Raw genomic sequence first — 20,629 nt, 5'->3', positions numbered from 1 at the left:
CAACGGAGTGCCATCCACTGTTTGTTGTCGATTCTCTGGCCTCAGTTCAGTGGTTAACCATTTTGAAAATTCGGACCTTTTCCTACAAAGCCCACCTTAGGAAATAGTTTGATTTGTGTGCAGCAGATGTAAAAAGGAAAGTGAGTGCATAATTTACGATAAAGTAGAGAATTGGGTCAGTGCAACTTTGTGGAATAGTGGCCTAGAATTCTAATCGGTGTCAGTCAAAATTGCATATTTTCGTTCTTCAACTGTTTTGGTATTGTATTTACGACTCACCATATACACATATTGTACGATACTCACTCCTACGCAAGCGCACTACATAACCTTGAGAGTAGAGTTACACCGCATACCCATCCTCTCTGTCCCACACGCTACAACTGATTCGGTTTGTTTGTAAATATTTATCTCAACTGAATCTCACATATCGATTCCAGATCTGTTTTGGTTAAAGGTCAGGAAGTATAGAGCAGTAACCCCAAATGGAATCATCCATCCAAGCGGACGCCCATCAGGCAAATGGTAATGGTGTGCAAAGCCATGAACCACCACCAAATGTGACCGTCATCGAACGCGAGAAAAAAGATCTTCTCTCGGACTCAACTCATCTGCAGCAAGAACAGCAACGTCCCCGGAAGCTATCTTTCGATGATACCGATATGGAACTAACCAAGCTGAAACTGGTCAACGGAACCGTTCGTAAATTGCCGCTGTCTCTGATGCTCGCTGGATTCGTTGCTTGCACCGCAGTGAGTCTACTGGTGCCATACCTATGGTCGTTCGTCGGCTCGGGTAAGTTGCGTTTATTTTTATTTATTCCCCTAGGTCAAAGCTTTGCCGCAAGAGTCAACCGATGTAGGTTTTCCGCTATTTTTTCTGCCGAGTGTTTGTTTACATGACGTAAGATGAACGAAGAGCGAGTTTGTTTACTTTTTCCGCAGTCGCTGTTCGAGTACAGTGAGTCGCATCTTGTTGTGTGCATGCGTACATTTAAATTTATCGTTAGCCGTTTATCCAACACTATGGTTTTGCAATGACATTAGGGGCTGTCCACATACCACGTGGACTATTTTAGGGGGGGTAGGGGTTACGAAAATGTCCACGTGGAAACGTTAAGTATTTTTTAAAGTAGAACATTCAAGTTAGAAGTCAAAGTTGAATGAAATCTGTTTTGTATTTACACGATTTTTCGAACTTCACGCCCGCCCTGAGTGCTCAGTATTCATCAATAAAAATACTGAACTGCCTGAGAGTGCTGCTCGGTCAAACATCCATATTTTTTCATATGACAACCTCTTTCCTGAAATGTATATTCTGAAGGTAACGCACATAAACTAGGATCCAATTTATTCCACCCGATAATAGAGGGAATGGGGCAATGCATGGACTACATATTAACCCATATTACGGAACCCGATCGGATTTGACAAATCGCAATCCGAACGAAATAAACTTATGCATTCTGCATTTCAAGGTTGCATTATTTGTACAATCCGATAGGGTTTTACTCGATCAAATTAAGGGGGATAGAGACACGAATTTCGGACGTTTGTTCGAGCTCCGAAAAAGTAAAACAAAGAATATTTTTACCATCCATTATATCACTATTTGTTATATCAATAAAACAAAAATTGAACGGAAAAATATATATCCATAATTAGAAGCTGATCGAGTGAGGGGGTTCAAAAAAAAGTTGTGCCATGGCGTACAAGATTCCACCATCTGGTTCTCTAAAACAAACAAATCGAACATATTCTGAATCAGTAAAGATGCCACTATCGTATGAGCCTCGGACAAGTCAAAAATGTGTTTTTTGATAAAATGGCGGAAATTTGAAGGAAAAAAATGCTGTTAAAAAACTTTTTTTCTGAGTTTCTTGATTTTTTTAAAATAGTAAAGTTACGAAATTATGATTTTTTATAGGTTCATGCGATAGAAAGATACATACAGATTGTATTAATATGAACATAGATCGGATAAGTAGAACTTGAGATATCGTGTAAACCAGTTTGAAAAACATATTTCGAGAAAAACGCGTTTGAAGTTAATTGTTATGGCCGTACTAGATAAGATATCGCATCACTAAAATGGCTATAACTTGGTAAATAATGAGATTTTCAAAAAGTCTCTTCTATGGTATATTCTTAAATGTCTGAATTAGAGAAATATGAAGAAAAAATATTTTTTTTTTCAAATTTCTAGACTAGAATTCCCTCTTAAAGAACGCAACATTGTGCTAATTTCAAATCCGACCGGATTCAGGAATAAGGGTTTATTTTACCGAAAAACACTTGAAGGGACTTATCTCAATCTGTGATTCGTTTCATAAACGCAACGAAAATACATATTTGTAGCGAATTGTAAAGGACAAATCATTCACAAGAATGTTGAGTTGAAAAAAATCTTAGCAAGTGAATGGAACCCCGAAGCAGGTTTTCGCTTGAAGAAAGTTATGGCTGGGTCTGGTAGGACTGGAAGAAAATCTGTATCATGAGCTTTTACCAAGCAACTAGTTTCGATGAATTCCAACAAGTACTGCTAGCAGCTGAACGTATGAAAATCAACGATCCAGAACGCTTCTAGGGCACTTCTAAAACTCCACCCACCTTACACACCAGATATTGCATCTTCAGATTATTAACTGTTAACTTACTGTATAGCATAAGTTCAGAGAGGATGGAATTCTCAAGTTGCATGAAGGATGCTGAAATATTCAGGAAAAAACCGTGCATCTATGATCGAAAAGATGTATGCCTACAAAAATATGCTTTTGGTTTTTTCCTTAGAATCGGCATGAATTTTTAAGGACAATATTCAGCATGATTTAACAATTAAGGGTTGTAGGTCAACGGAAACATCGATCACGATGATATTGCGATGATTTTACTAGGTTCATTATAGCCATCAGGCACTACCGAACCTGTAAAAGCGAAAGTCATTGATGTTTAGACGAGAAAATTCTGTTTTCAAACAAAGTGGTTGATTTTATTGTCTGATTTTTTGAAAACTCAAACAGCCAGCCAGCTTTAATAAAAATACTCGAGAATAAGCTCACAAAGGGTATTTTAAAATGGATATGGAGATAACGTGAATTGAATTCGGAAGAAAATAATGAACTCCCGGAGAATGTTGAAAAACATCGAAGATTTCAAGACAAATCGTTACCATTGGTAAGGCTATAATTTTTATCAATAAACATATGGAATAGAAAATAGAAACGAACTTGAAATGAAATTTATGCGAAAAAATAAAATTTCTTGATTTTTTCCTCAAAACCGGAGGAATGTCCACGTGGACAACAGGGGGAGGTGTATAAGAAATGTCCACGCTTGTCCACGGAGGGGGAGGGGGGTGTCTAAAATCATGCTTTTTCTGTCCACGTGGTATGTGGACAACCCCTTACTGTGAATTCTATTTAAAGTAAACTGTGTTGCTTGAAACTATTAGTCGCTAGTCCACAAAAAGCAACAAATAGCAGTGATAATCAATCTTATCCAGAAGAGTTCACTTTCTTGTTAAAAAACGAGATTTTTCTTGTTATAGCTATCTCGTTAGAAGTTATAAGATTGAATAAATTTTTCTCAAGTCAATTTTAATCCAGTCATTGGTTAACTGGGCTGCAGCCAATCAAACCTGCAGCCCAGTTAACCAATTCGACCGGGGAATTATTCTTCACGCGGTCATGCGTATTGTAGAACTTGCCACTCAGAATGCATTCAAAACTAATTTGGCAAAAGAGATCTCGTTTAAGTACTAATAAAAATGACACAATAGTCTACGTTTAGACGACAAAGTTCCTCAGGAACGTTAGTGCAATTGAAGAAGGATTGGTAATAAATATACTCAGTCTGAACTCCTATTAAGATGTTCACCATATATTAATTTTTTTTAAATATTTTTACAACAATCAACAGTTTGAACCATAAACTCTGAAATCTACTCTAATGTAGCTTGCTGTAAGTAGAAGACGACCATCTTTTCTTTAGATGAGATCGAAAACAACCAGAACTTTTGCTGTATTACGTCGTTCACTAAGCAAACTCAGTTCCATAAGCTTTCAACGATCTTCTATGGATAATTCCAGGGTAGTAAAACGAAGCGTAATATAGAGCCCAAACTACGGACGAGAACTACAAGATCGAGGAAACCAGAGAACAGTATAGAGTTTTGAGGCACTATATATCGGCGAAATGTTTGGTGCTACGAAGCTTTGGATACTCGGTCTTTGATGGTTGTTATTCTATTTAGCACACAACCTAAAAGCTCGTATTCAAATTGTATCGTTGGTGGTTTCCGAGAGAAGGCAATAACAGAGCACTTCGAAGCGTTGAGTGACATAAGATTGGCTTTACATTAACCGACAAAAGCTGTCTCTCTCTTTCTCTCTCTCTCTCTCTATCTTGCTTTCTCTCTTTTCCTATCTTGCTATCGCTTGCTTTCTCTCTCTATCTCTTGCTCTCTCTCTCTTTTGCTTTCTCTCTATCTATCTTTTGCTTTCTCTCTATCTATCTCTTGCTTTCTCTCTTTCTATCTCTATCTCTTGCTTTCTCTCTCTCTATATATATAATTACGTTTACATTCACGGTTTAATCGAAAAAAAACATTTATTTCACTCTTTATCACTACAAGGTTGTACACATAATGACCTAGCTATTCGAAGGTGAGATCTTAAATAACCTAAATCTGCTGATGAGACATTTCGGATTCGATGGTGGCGTCTATGGACTTTGATCGGGTGGCGTGGTTCATGGTTGTTGATGATGTTGCGTTTTCCTATTGTGAGCAGAATGCTGACTTATGCGTTCTGTGCTGGTGTTGATGTCACGTGGCTTGCTCCATCACGTAATTCCTCCGGGGGGTAAGATTGGACGTCCTCGGCCAGTTGCTGAGATTTTCCTAGTTTCTTCTGTTTCGACTTTTTGTTCGAACGGGGATAACGAACTGTAAATACAACTTTTTTCCTGCGAAAACAGATAATCGCTATTGTTATAATGATGAAAGTGATGATTGAGAAGCTTCCAAGTATTCCGTACAGGTCAATCACGAAGAGCAACTACGAATTGTACAGTCTACCCAAGCTCAAGCTCAAGCTCTTGTAGATTAATTTAAACACCATCTGAGAAATACTCTGTGAAACATTAAACAGTAAAGTCGTCCTATCTGCTGTAGCGCATTTTTTTATTTTACCCAGTTTCATCGAAGTAAACGCACTCGGAAAGGAAAATTGAACGCCCGGACGAGAGAGCGAGAATCGTAAAGCGTACGTCATAGAGACACTCATTCCCATGGAGCAAATTCTTGTTAGGAGTTGTAAACAAAACGAGGCCGGAGAGTAACTCAATTACTCGAACTAGTTCCAGTCTAGCAATGCTTTGGTCAACTCAGAGTTACCGAGAGAAAATCATTTGGTTATGATGGGTGAGGATTAATAGTTAGTCGCAGTTTGCACAGATTGCGATCTGTGCAGTTTGCGATTAATCGTAAATCACATCATGCTCTCTTGTTTTCCATCCTTGACTAAGACTATGCAGAGCCCTGGTCAGGACTATGTCTTTTATTCTATTCAAACCAATCGGATTCCGGAATATGAATAACTGTTCGATACTGTTACCATGTTACTGTATGATCCATGTGGTAATTCGAAACCTTTGTCGCCTTGCATGGTAGATGAAATATGTTCACCAACGACAAGATACCTAATATATCAACGACTAAATACTGATAATGTCATTCACAAATATTAGGCTGTCAAAAAAGTCCTGCGGTATTTTTTTTTTAATTTTCATTTGTTCATAAAATTAGTTACAATCATCTGTTTTAAGTCAAATATGCGCCGTTTCGTTCGATGACTTGTTCCCAACGAGATGCCAACTTCATAATACCCCTATTATAAAAGCTCGCTTCCTTATTGGCAAAAAATTCGGATAGCCAATTTTCACAGGCCTCTCTTACTTCTGACTACGTAGCTCGTTCGCCATGGACAAAAACAGGTGGTAGTCACTTGGTGCAAGGTCCGGACTATACGGTGGATGCAAAAGAACCTCCCATCCGAGCTCCCGGAGGTTCTGGCGCGTCACCAAAGAAGTGTGTGGCCTGGCGTTGTCCTGATGGAAGACAATGCGGCCTCTGTTTATCAAAGATGGCCTCTTCTTCATGAGTGCTATCTTCAAGCGGTCCAGTTGTTGGCAGCATAGGTCCGAATTGAGCGTTTGGCCATAGGGAAGCAGCTCATAATAGATTATTCCTTGACAATCCCACCAAACACACAGCAGAACCTTCCTGGCCGTTAATGAGGGCTTGGCCACCGTCTGAGCCGCTTCAGCGGGCTTCGACCACGACCGTTTGCGCTTCACGTTGTCGTAAGTGACCCACTTTTCATCGCCAGTCACCATCCGCTTCAGAAACGGGTCGATTTTGTTGCGATTCAGCAGCGTTTCACATGCGTCGATACGGTCAAAGATGTTTTTTTTTGCGTCAACGTGTGTGGCACCCATACATCGAGCTTCTTTGTGAATCCAAGCTTCTTCAAATGTTTAATAACGGTTTGATGGCTTATCCCCAGCTCTTGGCCGATGCTACGGCTGCTACTATGCCGGTCTTTCTCGGCTAATTCAGCGATTTTGTCGCAATTTTCGACGACAGGCCTTCCGGAGCGTGGCGCATCTTCGACGACCTCTACACCAGAACGAAAACGTTGAAACCATCGTTGTGCGGTGGAAATGAAAACTGTATCGGGTCCTTAAACTGCACAAATTTTATTGGCAGCTTGAGATGCATTTTTGCCTTTGTCATAGTAGTACTGTAAAATATGTCGGATTTTCTCTTTATTTTGCTCCATATTTGCGACACTATAACTCACGAACGACTTAACCAAACAAAACACTGTCAAGCACTATATTATAGCGCGCAAAAATTATTATGAGTGCAACGACTGTGCCACCTTACATAGAAACTTTGCTGCTGTAATATGAGGTACTTCGAGATAATGGCAACAGCGCAATTAGCTCAAGTAGAAACGTGTTGTGCGCGCCATTTTTGTCCTCATTCTATTTCGAACTATCGGAGTGTTACAAACGTTGAGTGAATAAAATATTAATTTCTTTTTCTTGTGTGAACTAAACTCGGGCTTTTATTTTCCACTGATAATCTCTGTCCAAGAGGTTATGGGCCCAGGAAATTGCAGAAAGTGTTAAGTTTTGAAGTTCGTTGTCGCGAGAAGAAGTGAATATTGACTTTGAAAATTTTGATAGTGAAAATGGCGGAATCAAATGTTTCCATTGAAAAGTTGAGTGATCAGAAATATACGATATGGAAATTTAAAATGCAGCTTTTGCTATCGCGTGAAAAGGTGCTGGCTGTTGTGTCTGAAACGAAACCGGAGGAACCTAGTGCTTTGTGGCTCGCTAATGACGAGAAGGCAAGGGCGTTGATCGGTTTGGCACTGGAAGACAGCCAGTTGATTCATGTTATGGAAACGACTACGTCGAAGGAGATGTGGGATGCTCTGAAAGGCTATCACGAGCGGTCATCTCTTTCTAGCAAAATCCACGTTATGCGGCAGATGTTTGCTACTCGAATGCCGGAGGGTGGTAATATAGGAGAACACCTGAAGCAGCTCACGTCATTACGGCTTCGATTAATTGCACTTGGTGAAGAAATGAAAGATCCCTCATTTGTAGCTTTAATGTTGTCGAGTCTTCCTAAATCGTATGATGGGTTGATCGTAGCATTAGAGAGCCGGCCTGATGCAGATCTTACGGTTGATTTTGTGAAGGGGAAACTGCTGGATGAAGGTCGGCGGCGAGTGCAAGAAATCGGTGAAGAAGAAAAAGTTCTGGTGTCTTGTGGAACAAGTGAAAAGTTCAGAAATAACTTTGAAAAGAAAAGTGACAAGAAGAAGGACAAGCAATGTCACTATTGTAAGAAAGTTGGCCATTTCCGGCGAGATTGCCGAAAATGGGCGGCCGATATAAAAGAGAAGGAAGCTAGTGAAAAAGCTAACGTCGCTGTCGAATCAGAAGATAGCATGGATCTGTGTTTGTTTTTTGGAAGAGCTGAAGAAGCCGGTTTGTGGTATTTTGACTCCGGTGCTACTTCTCACATGACGAACGATTTATCCATTCTTGAAAAACTAGACAAATCGAAGCAATCAACAATCTCTTTGGCCGACGGTAAATGCATCAAATCAGCTGGTGTTGGAAGTAGTAAACTTGTAGCTGTAAACGGCAATGGTGGTCGCATGAATGTGATGTTGGACAATATGTGGCATGTGCCTTCTTTTCAAGCGAATCTACTATCGGTTAGCAAAATCACAGATTTGGGATTTGAAGTATCATTCGATAAGGATGGGTGTAGAGTCCTGAAAGACAAAAATGTTGTGCTTGTGGGCCAGCGTCAGGGTGGTCTGTATAATTTGAAACGTTTTAACGAGCAAGCTATGCTGACGGATTTAAAACACGGCGTTTCCTGTTTGCATTTTTGGCATCGTCGATTTGGTCATCGTGACACGCAAGCTGTAATGAAGATAGTACGTGAAAATTTGGGACACGGCATGAAGCTGAATCAGTGTGATTTGAAATCAATTTGCGGACCGTGTTGTGAAGGTAAGCAAACTCGTGAGTTTTTTCCGAAAGTGTTGGATTCAAAGACGACAGCCGTCGGTGGTTTGGTACATACTGATCTATGTGGGCCAATGGAAGAGTCAACGGCGAGGGGGTTTCGGTTTTTCATGACATTGGTGGACGATTACAGCCACTATACCATCGTTTATTTGCTGCAGAGGAAATCTGAGGCAGAGGTGCGCATTCGAGAGTACTGTAGCTTGGTGAAAAACCAGTTTGGGCGCTACCCCACCATCATTAGATCGGATGGAGGTGGTGAGTACTCCAGTGAAATTTGCGGAAGTTTTTCGTTGATTGTGGAATAGCGCATCAGCGTACGGCTCCATATTCCCCGCAACAAAACGGGGTTGCCGAACGGAAAAACCGTTATTTAGTTGAAATGACACGGTGCATGTTAGCAGACTCAGGGCTAGAAAAGCTATTCTGGGGTGAAGCGATTAGTACTGCAACATACTTGCAGAATCGTTTGCCTTCGTCGTCGGTAATATCTACGCCATACGAACTTTGGTACAAAAAGAAACCTACGTATGGGCATCTACGCGTGTTTGGTTCGGAAGCTTTCGTTCATATCCCATAAGAGAAACGTCAGAAGCTGGATAGAAAGGCTCAAAAATTAGTGTTTGTCGGTTACGCTGAGGGGCAGAAAGCCTATCGTTTCGTAAACTTGGAAACGAAAAGAATTACAATCAGCAGGGATGCAAAGTTCGAAGAACATTTTAATGTTGAGAGTATTTCCAAACTGAAGACTGTGACTTCAGAAGGAGTGGTTACATTTCCACTTGCACCTTCTGCAGGTTCGGAAAATTTGTTAGGCGATGAGGATCTTGATTTAACGCAATACGACAGTGCGTCCGATGGGGAACCTTCGTTCCACGGTTTTTCACTGGACGAGACCGCGCGCAGATCAAAACGCAACAACAAAGGAATTGCACCAGTTCGGTTGGTTGAGGAGGCCTACGCTACTGTGGAAGCATGTGAACCCAAGAATTTGAGGGAAGCTTTTGACTGTGAAGAAAATGCAGAATGGAAAGAAGCAATGCTGAATGAGTTGGAATCACACTCGGAAAACGGTACATGGGAGTTAGTCGAGTTACCTGCAGGACGGAAGGTGATTGGTTGTCGCTGGGTTTATAAATTGAAGCGAAACGCAGCTGGAAAAGTTATCAAGCACAAGGCACGTCTGGTAGCTCAGGGCTATTCGCAACGGTTCGGAGAGGATTATGATGAAGTTTTCGCTCCCGTCACGAGTCATACAACTCTTCGTGTATTGCTTGCTCTTGCTTCGAAGAAAAACATGACACTTAAGCATTTCAACGTCAAGACAGCCTACTTGTACGGTGAGCTCGACCAAGAATTATTTATGAGACAGCCACCTGGATACGAAGAAAAAGGCAAAGAGCACTTTATTTGCAGATTGAGGAAAAGTATATACGGACTCAAACAGTCCGCACGTTGCTGGAACCAAAAGCTACACGATGTACTTCTGAAAAATGATTTCAAACAAAGCAGTGCTGATAAGTGCTTGTACATGAAAATGGAAAATGAGAAAAGAGTGTTTTTGCTAGTGTATGTGGATGATATAATGGTCTGCTGTGAAGATCAACGAATGATTGAATCAACGTATCAGTCATTGAAGAAACATTTTGAGATCACGGATCTCGGAGATTTGAATTATTTCTTGGGACTAGAGATAAAACGTGAAAATGGTGGTTACAGTGTTAGTCTCGAAGGTTATATACAAAAAATCATCGATAAATTTGGATTGAGTGATGCGAAAAATGCGAAGACACCAATGGATGAAGGTTTCCTGAAAACAGAAGATGCAAGTCCTACTTTCACTGATGGAACATTGTATAGAAGTCTTGTTGGTGCTCTTCTCTATATTGCGGTATGTGCTAGACCAGATATTGCCGTTAGTGCGGCGATCCTTGGCAGAAAGGTGAGTGCACCTACGGAGGCGTGCTGGATGGCAGCAAAGCGAGTGGTTCGCTATCTGAAAGCGACAAAACTGGTGAGGCTGGCGTACAACAGAAATGGTGATGGTCTGATAGGGTACACTGATGCAGATTGGGCTGGGGACATAAGCTCGAGAAAATCAACAACTGGGTTTGTTTTCTGCTACGCGAATGGAGCTGTTTCATGGACCAGTCGTAAACAGTCTTGTGTTACTTTGTCATCCATGGAATCGGAGTATGTTGCTTTAAGCGAGGCTACTCAGGAATTGGTGTGGCTCCAAGGATTGCTGAACGAGATGGGCGAACATGACAATGAACCTACAAAGATGATGGAAGACAATCAAAGCTGTATTAGTTTTGTGAATTCTGAGAGGACCAATCGTCGATCCAAACATATAGAAACCAGAGAGCAATTCGTCAAACAGCTGTGTGAGCAAGGTCTCTTGAAGCTAGAGTACTGTCCCACTGAATATATGGCGGCTGACGTGCTTACTAAGCCTTTAGGGACTACAAAACAGCGAAAATTCTCAAGTATGCTTGGACTATCATCGGATGGTGGCACTATATGTTGAGAAGGAGTATTATGAGTGCAACGACTGTGCCACCTTACATAGAAACTTTGCTGCTGTAATATGAGGTACTTCGAGATAATGGCAACAGCGCAATTAGCTCAAGTAGAAACGTGTTGTGCGCGCCATTTTTGTCCTCATTCTATTTCGAACTATCGGAGTGTTACAAACGTTGAGTGAATGAAATAATAATTTCTTTTTCTTGTGTGAACTAAACTCGGCCTTTTATTTTCCACTGATAATCTCTGTCCAAGAAAAATACCTTTCCAACAAGCTATAGTATGACTCGATACAATGAATACAACTAGAACTACGCGCTTACAACGACACCTCGCGGAAATACCGCAGGACTTTTTTGAAAGCCTAATATCAACAATGCAGACATTGAAATAGAAAATCGTTGAGTAGTACTAGCTTCAGCTGAGCAAAGAGCAATTCTAGAGCAACATTTTTTTTTTTTTTTTTTTTTTTTTATCTGTATTATAGTGACTTTCAACTCATTTGGCTGGTTCGTCACTTCTATTTCCATTTTTGGAAGAATGTCGGGAGTGAGAATTGAACTCGTGACCTTGAGCGTGAGAGGCATGGATGTTACCACTACGCCAGATCGCCTCCGTCTAGAGCAACATGTCAAAAGGGTCTATCTTCTTTGATCGTTTCTCTTTCGATATCCACGGCCTTTCAGACTGATTTTGCTCTAAGACAAGACCAGACAACTGGCTTCTTACTCTTCTTCGTCGTCCAAAAACGAAGCCATGACATGAAGATGCCAGAGCTGCCAAATATTATAAAATATCGGATTTTTCAAATTTCTATTTTAATGAATCGTAACATTTGGTTGGTGCGAATTCAATGATTATTGCATATTTTCAAATAGACAATCTCAAAAATATGCTTTAAAAGGATAAAATAAGTCTTTCAAATACCCATATCTATAATATAATCGTTTCCAAAACAAATTTGGGATTTTTTTTTAGCAAATAAATCTAATCTGACAACCGTTACAGCGTTATGCAGATTCTCATTGTCTGAACCAAAACATTCTATCTTATTATATGAGCAGGAATACAACCAAAACAACGTTAGGAAGCCATTTTATTCATACAAAACGTAATTCAAAAATAAAAATGAAGTGTAAAGCCTTAAATTGTGAGCGAAGGACGGATACTCATCCTGAGTATAAATTTTATCGGTTCCCTCAAGACAAAAATATTCGGAAAGAATGGATTCGATTTTGCGTGAACAGTGAATTAGAAGTTCCATTCTTTGAAATCAAATCAAGCACAAGAATATGTAGCGTAAGTATTAAAAACTAATTCTAAAACATATCCTAATACTAGTATATATACAGGCTCATTTTGTTGATGGGAAATACAATGAAAATGGAGTTACGAAAATTCCGACCTTAGCTGCATCCGAGTATGAGGAATGGGAAGAGATACAAAGTATTGAGAACAATTATGATTTGGTTGACGTATATGAAGGAGATAAACAACTACAGGAAGAAATATTTCGTTTGAAACATCAAATTTCCAAGCTGAAAAGGTAGTGTGTCAAAAAATATGTTATTTTCTAATATTTTATATTGATGTAACCGTTAATAGAATTGTAAAACAATGGAAGAAAAAATGCGGATATCTGACCTCGAGAATTCGTGGAAAACAACCCTTGAAGAAGCTTTTCAGAGAAGATCAAATTAAGCTATTAACAGGAGAGGTTAAAAAAGTGAAACGTTGGTCCAATGAAACGATTACGGAAAATTTACAAATTCGGTTTGCATGTCAAGGTGGATACGACAAGCTTATTCAAAAAGGCTTCCCGTTCCCATCCACGAGGACTCTACTACGCCAAATTGAAGGAGTTCGTTTCAGTCCTGGTATGTAATTATAATCATATGTCTCATCGCATGTTAATATATGAAATGATATTTTGTAGGTATTCTTGAAGATATATTCGAGCTGCTACAACATAAAGTCTCCACAATGTCGGTTGAAGAAAAGGACTGCGGATTGGTTCTAGACGAAATGAGCATAGACGAGGCAAATGAGTTTTGCCAAAATACGAAGCAGTTTGTTGGAACAACAACGCTTCCTATGTCCCAAACTTTAGCCTGTAAAGCTTTGGTATTCATGCTAGTTGGAATCGCAGCGCGCTGGAAACAGGTGGTTGCTTTCGAGTACACCGGCAACTCTATACAAAAAGAGTTTTTGAAGAATGCTGTATTGTCTGCAGTTTCAAGAGCAGAGGGAATCAGTTTGCGTGTCCATTTTATAACAACAGATTCCGGGTCCGAAAACCAGCGCATGTGGAAGGATTTGGGGATCGATATTCGTCGCAAAAATGAGACATTAAATGCTGCGATACCTCATCCAAACGCTGAGAACAGAATGCTAGAGATCATACCCGATCCCGTACACGTATTTAAAAATACAGTACATGGCTGGTTGAACAATGTCTACCTGAAAGTTCCGGATTGGTATGTTCGTGAAAAAAAGCTAACATCCAATATTGTTCATCGAGACCATTTAACCACAATCGTGAACTCCGAAATAAACAACACGTTGCGGCTTTGTCACAGACTAACGGCCTCGGATGTGTGCTTTGACAACAGAACATCTTCAATAGATAAAATGAAAGTATGCAACGCAACAAAATATTGCAACAGGACGGTGGCTGCAGCATTGAAGTTTCATGCGGAAATACGAGAATTACCGGAGCTTCTTACTACCGCATGCTTCATAGAAGACTTTGCTCGATGGTTCGAGCTTATCAATAATAGGGCAGAAGAAAAAGTATTTTGTTTGAATGATCCTATGAAATATGACGAGGATATCGCTCATCTGAAGACCATGGTGCGGTTAATGTATGATCTCCAAGTAGGACACGGACATTGGAAACCATGGCAAACAAGTGTAATCGTTTGCACGAATGCAATTGTGAGGTTCGTCCAAGATTGTCTGGAGAGTCTTTTCTCATTGATTCGTGCAAAGCAACGACGCCCAACTCCATTGCAATTCAGCAATAACTTGAAAATTGTGACTCTTTCGCAATACATGACCGTAGTACCGAATGCTTCGTATACAGCCGATACACAACAACATCTTATTGGATTGATAGATTTGCTATCAAAGCGGCGTGAAGAATGTTCAGCCCAGAAATTGATGGACAATGAAGCAGCATCGACATCATATCGAATTTCAGCTTCATCTAATTCTAGTGATAATGTGGATGATATGAATATTGAATTCGACTATGAGTACACCGTCGATGAAGCGAAAACTTTTCTCGACAGAACAGAACAAAATTCGTTGTTCTATATAGCTGGTTTCATCATCAAAAAAATTATTCAGCGGGAAAGAACATGTCAGCAGTGTAACAAGAGATTGGTAGTCAGCAAAACTTTTTTTTTTCATATTTGCGAGCTACAGCTTCTAACTCTCCCATCTGCATAGTGAATGATGAGACTTTTAATTTCTTCTTAGCAATGGAAATTCTATTCCGAAATATGAAATCGCATTTGGAACCTAACGAAGTTGATTTGCCGAAGAAAATGGCAGGAGAAATGTATGTTTTGCCATCCACTTTATTCCATTGTGAAAAAACAAGGAATGACATTATAAAAAAATTTATATCTTTTCGTTTAAAAAGCGGAGAAAACAAAAAAACAAGGAAACGAAAATTTGATAGCAGGAGCATGGCATGGTAGAAATAAAATATATTAGTATCAGAAACCAAATAGATTATTATGAAACTAAACTTATGTCCATTTCCATTTTAGTGTTGTCCGAAAACTCATTTTTTCCACTTTTTCCCAAAAATGACTTTTTCAAAAAATCATAACTTTTGAACCTCTGAACCGATTCAGATGATCAATAAATCTAATTGAAGCCAATGAGGTAGATTTTTAATAGAAAAAATATTGAAAAAAGTATTGAACTTGGAAAGAGGGTTCTAGAGAGGTGTTTTTTTCGTTTTAGAGTCATTATTTTGTAAATTTAACATGTTTTAAGTCTTCGTTCAATATTCTTATGTGACTAGACTAGACCTATGCGACTAGAATCCTATCTTTCCGGTAAGTGTGATATTTTTTCAAAAAAGATTGGCTTATTGGCTTCAATTTAATATGTCGATCATCTCAATCAGTTCAGTAGTTCAAATGTAATAAATTTTTGCAAAAAATTATTTTTGGATAAGAGTGGAAAAATGATTTTACGAACGACCGGTTAACTTTGAAAAGTCACTCAAAAACACAAAAAAGCCTATCTGATATCGTGATATGTTATGTAATAAATCCTCAGCTTTCAAGAAAAAACATAAAATATAAAAACATAAAAACAAAAAACATAGAAATAACAAAAAACAACTACAATCAATAGTTACGAAAACAAAATTCGATTTCTTGGCAAGCCTAATATTTTTCCAAAAAAGATTAATTGGCTTCAATTTGATATATCGATCATCTAAATCGGTTCAGTGATTCAAAAGTTATGAATTTTTAAAAAAGGCACTTTTAGGAAAAAGTTGAAAAAAATGATTTTTCGGACCACCCTAAAATAAGAAAAGGTCACCCTAACGAAAAAATAAAAAAAACGGGTCTAATATTTTGCAATAAAGAAAGAAACTACCACTTTTCATGGAAATCTGAGGAGCACTATATCGGTTTGACATGAAATGGATGTATATATATATATATATATATATATATATATATATATATATATATATATATATATATATATATATATATATATATATAAATTTTTCAATTCAATCAAAATATAGTAACAAAATAATTAGGTAAAACGTGTATACAATTCCTTCACATTTCCTCTAAACAAAGTATCGTAATATCAATTAAATTCATTTTTTTTCTAAATTCAATACAAACCCAACGTAATTTATTTTTATTGGCAACACTGGAAAAATCGACTTTGTTTACAAAATTTATCGAAATCGACCAATCAGAAATCAGAACGACTGACAGAAATTTGGTCCGTATCTGACAGAAATTTGGTCCGTAAAAGACCCCCTATTGTCTGATCTTATCTTAGATTTTGCTCTAGTTTTGCCATGTAGTTTAATAAACGAGGTTCCCTTTCACACTCCTTATCGTAGAACACATCAGGAAATGCTTTTACCGCTGAGTTATTAATGAAAGAGAATGCAGATGAAGAGAATCGATCAAAGAAGATAGGCCCTTTTGACATGTTGCTCTAGAATTAATACATTTGCAAGTCCGTAGATAAAGGAAGCAATATGGCTGTGTTTCCAATTTATAATACCGCTGTGAATACTCCTTCCATGAGAATAAAGAAGTAATGCGATTCCAAATAAGAACGATACATCAGCTCCATTGGTGTCTGGCATATCGTTGGTTTCCCAATTTATGAACGAGACAAATAAGTTTAGAAATGCATATTGAAAATGAGAAGCGCTTATTTTCCTCCAACGAGACAGCATGTGAACGATATGAATATTGTTTTTCTTTATTGCATTTTTTTTACCTTACGACAAAACATGTTTTCTATTTACATTTAACTTTTGAGAGATTAAACATATTAGTTACGTTAATAGAATACATTGCATCATGAAACATTAAACCAACTCCCATTGAAATTGTTTCATTTTTTATCGATAACATTCGAATAATTTCATAGATCGACACTTAAAATACATTAGTTATGCTTTATTTAACACCCAAAATGTTCTCTAGAAAAAAATTATATGGCAGAACGTCGGGTCGGTGTGCCGGGTCAGCTACTGTTAATATATATTTTTCAATGAAGCGTTTCTGGAAACATGTCACACACCGTGGTCAATTGCATCTACCGACCGAATAAAACGTTGCATATACACTACTAGATATATGGAGAAAATCCGCTAATCGGCCACCACCGACGCAAGCAGAACGCAGATTGAGTAATAATGAAATCATCATAACAAACACTCGCCAAACCGTCGCATTCATCGCTCGCACAAATAAAGGAAGCAAATTGAACGTGTCGGAATCTCTCGCATAGCGTGAAAATTTCAGTTTCTCTCTTGCTTAATATTTCATCATCAAACACGCAAGCTCTGATGCGCTGTTCTCTCGAACTGTTCGTTTCAGGGTCGCTTTCGTCAGCGCTGGCCACGATACGGCAGTGGCGACAGTTCGCCAGAGATCGGGTTATTTCGACCATCGAGTACGATCGATGGGACACAATCTTCCGATCGAAAATGCAGGAAGTACACACTCTGGTTCAGGACCCATCACTGTTGCTTTTTGCCGCGATGTTTGCTGCCGTCATAACGTGGTTCACTTACTATGTGGTGTACCTTGACAGCAGCATCCCAGGGGTAAATCCACCGACGCCGTTCTCCGCCAGTAAGAAAAGGTAAGTTCTTATAGATGATCTATTCCCGAAAACCAAGTTAACGCATTTAATCATTCTTTTGTTCAACAGGAGGTTTTCCGATAAAGAACGACGGTTTCATTTGGGCTACATAACGGCTTTCCTGAGTGGCCTCACCGTGTTTTTGATTATCCTATTTGTCGACTAACATTCGAGCACATCCATATATCTAGTCGCAGTCTAGCTCGAGAAGCATAATAATCTTACCGTAACATAAACTTGAGATCTTATAAAAGTGTTTTAGATGTATATTTTTAGGCATTAACACACAAGTACACTATTTATTCCAGTCGGCATAATTTATACGCTTTGGAGCAGTCGAGCATTCGTCACCCACGAAAGTGCGAGAAAAATGAGAAAATCGATTCGGCTTTAGCTTAATTGTAAATAATAGCGGGTGGAGAAAAGAGAGACGAGACTAACCTTTTACGCATTTGTGGAAAACTGAGAATAGTTTAAGCACTAATATTTTATATCTCGGCCTAAATAGTTTTTGGTACAAACATATGACGCTGTTGTTGCAGAATTCTCTTGATAAAACAATCGTGTGTCATATTTATTGTTGATTAAATTCACGTGACAACAATATAATGTCTAGTTCATTTGACTCAAAATCTAACCCGACCATTGCAGTAATAGTCTTCCATATTAACGTTTGATCGCCAACACAAATCCACTTACCGTTTGCAGACGCTGAGCCATTCGCTCCTCCTCCGGGGTCGCCTGCGCAATCTTCAAAATCTGCAGTCGACTTCCTCCGGTCAATCGGCCAACGCAGCGCACCAAATCCCCAACGCTTATCAGCTCCATACGAAAATCGATTTCGTAGAAAACTCCCTGCATTATGGGACCGGTTTTGTTCCTCAGAAGCAACACCTTCTCGCATTCGTACGTGCCACTTTTGATGTTGAGCACCATGGCAAAGACCTCAACCAGTGGTGAGCTGCCCTCCGGGGCAGTTTTGGTGAGCTTTAGAACGTTTTCAACCGTTCCAGTTAGAATTCGCAACCTTTTCGGAACTGACTTAGTTAGTTCACTTTGTGTGTGTTTAGTGGTCATCGAAGAGCTGGATCTGATGGCTTGGGAAACCCTTGAAAGCCGCCTGTTTGCATTTAATGATTTGTTCGGTTTTAATGGGAACATATCGAACGATACCCGTTTTGCTTGCCTTCCAGCTTGAGAAAATCTTTCCTCTAGTTTCCGCTTGTTCAAGTTTTCATTGCTAAAATTAGGCGGATGTCTGGCAGCAATTGTTGGGTGGTTCGTGTAGGCTCTCGGGACATTTGAGGTAGCGAAATTAAAGCCGTCGCTGCTACTCTAAAAATTTGAAAATCCACGGTCAAACACTATTGAAAAACAAAGATGCACGAGAACCTTACGAAATTGAATTTTTCAAAAGATGTGTGGCTGAAAGGAGACTCTCCTGAACCTGAAATAGCTGCGGATGTTTGCATTTGATTGAACATGAGCAACTGCATCGCGGCTTTCGGAGCAGCAGAGGGTGTTTGTAAATGTGATACGTTTGAACGATTATTAGTGTTGGCACTAATGGTAGGTGTTTTTTTCAGCAACGTCGGTGTCTCGAGAATGGCTGCAGCGGACATGAGAAAGCTCGAGTTTCTCATCGGAGCCGGTGTACGAGGACACTTCATCAGTGCTGAAGCGAAAATGGGAAGAAAACATTTTACAACTGTTTCGATAAGAAACGAGATGAATATACTCACAGTTTTTATACATCATATTCATGTTAGGAATATTTTCCTATTATAATTTAATTAATTTTCCTATTATAATTTAAATATATTCCAGAGTGGTCTTGATTAACGTTCAGTTCAAATTGATTTTTGATTTCGATTCGGCAACTGTCAAATTTTTCGAATGGTACTAAATTTTAGCACTTACAGTTGAGCACCAATTATCTACGAATGCAAATTCCACAATTAGCCAACTTTAAGGCCCATTTATACGTTGCTAGTAGCTGACTTGACAATGAGCAGCTACTGACCCGGTGGACTCGCTTGACAATTGGTTGACTCGCCTTGTCCGTTCACATAGTGTGAGCTGCTGGCGAGAAACTAGATACTACGGCACGGGTTTACCTGGGATGCCAGGCGATTTTTCAAATGTCCATCAAATAGTCAGAAACAGCAATCAGGTCCGAATTTGTCAAATGATTGGTCCGAAATCGACTTCTTTATTGGTAGTTTTCATCTTAGGTTTTCAGTTGAATGTATCATTACACAATTTTATAGAGATTACAGAGCAGTGTTGAGAATAACACCTGAACAAGTGGAAAAACTGTTGAATTTAATTGCTCCACAAATACAACGCCAAGATACACTCATGAAGGATGCTGTACCTGCAAGAGTGATAATATAAATGACATTGATATGCCTTTCTTCTGGAATATTGTTCAGATTGTTGTCGATATTTTTTAGAATCTCGAAAGCATCCATAGCTAAGATAATTCCGGAAGTATGTGATGCTTTAAATGATAGTCTAGAAGACTTTTTAAAATTTTATTCACACGCGTCAAAAATTAAAATAATGAATGAAAATGTACTTTTTTAAATCGAATATGTATTCTGTTTCTTAGAACCTTACTTTTTTTCGCAAGTTGTGAGTGAATTTTGAATGAAAATTGTGCCTGATAATGATTCTATATTAGACATTCTCCAGAAAACTATCTCAAAAAGAAAGCGTGCCCCGCCAGCGTGCAAAACAGAATAACAATGATTTCGTTAAGAAACTATGAGGGTTTTATTTGTTTTTCCAATAATTTTCAAGTCTATAAATATCTTCGCATATTTTCAAATATCTTAAAAATAGAGACATTTCTTTACATTTGGCATCCCTGATTCGAACGCTAAATTCTGTTTTTGACGTTTTGAAGCATGCGAGTGCGAGTAAATTCAAAAAACTTTGAAGTAGCTCGCACGCCGGATCACACATGACAATAACTGGCATGATGTGTTCACACGGTGTGAGTAGCTGCACTGCAGTAACTGACTAGACCGACTCGTATGCTTGCTCGCACCGTCTGAACCCGGCTTTAGGGTGCTCATATCAGGGGTCAAATCCCTCAT

The 20,629-nt window shown here is 39.0% G+C and overlaps 2 protein-coding genes across 7 annotated transcripts; one reads left to right on the top strand and one right to left on the bottom strand.

The window, feature by feature from the left end:
- Positions 1-19,473, top strand: LOC129764501 (uncharacterized). Of its 5 annotated transcripts, XR_008741164.1 has the most exons (5): positions 121-259; positions 441-795; positions 17,258-17,525; positions 17,595-19,056; positions 19,112-19,472. XR_008741164.1 is itself a non-coding variant. In XM_055763626.1 (4 exons), exons 2-4 carry the CDS (start codon positions 486-488, stop codon positions 17,689-17,691), a joined length of 675 nt encoding a protein of 224 aa, XP_055619601.1. In that variant the 5' UTR covers positions 1-140; positions 441-485; the 3' UTR covers positions 17,692-19,471. The 5 variants fall into 5 exon arrangements, 4 of the variants coding, with proteins under 4 accessions (XP_055619601.1, XP_055619602.1, XP_055619600.1 ...); XM_055763626.1 differs by having other exon boundaries at positions 1-140; positions 17,595-19,471; XM_055763627.1 differs by having other exon boundaries at positions 44-175; positions 17,595-19,472.
- On the bottom strand, positions 4,590-19,477 carry LOC129764499 (uncharacterized). Of its 2 annotated transcripts, XM_055763621.1 has the most exons (4): positions 19,268-19,477; positions 18,923-19,200; positions 18,225-18,860; positions 4,590-4,964 (listed from the first exon to the last, which is right to left on the bottom strand). In XM_055763621.1, the coding sequence occupies exons 1-4, from the start codon at positions 19,287-19,289 to the stop codon at positions 4,842-4,844; spliced, it is 1,059 nt and encodes a 352-aa protein (XP_055619596.1). In that variant the 5' UTR covers positions 19,290-19,477; the 3' UTR covers positions 4,590-4,841. The 2 variants fall into 2 exon arrangements, with proteins under 2 accessions (XP_055619596.1, XP_055619597.1); XM_055763622.1 differs by lacking the exon at positions 4,590-4,964 and having other exon boundaries at positions 17,998-18,860.
- Between the last annotated feature and the right edge of the window lie 1,152 nt (positions 19,478-20,629).

Source organism: Toxorhynchites rutilus, chromosome 2 (assembly GCF_029784135.1).
Source record: "Toxorhynchites rutilus septentrionalis strain SRP chromosome 2, ASM2978413v1, whole genome shotgun sequence".
NCBI classification, from domain to species: Eukaryota; Metazoa; Arthropoda; class Insecta; order Diptera; family Culicidae; genus Toxorhynchites; species Toxorhynchites rutilus.
This window is presented reverse-complemented; position numbering and strand designations above follow the sequence as displayed.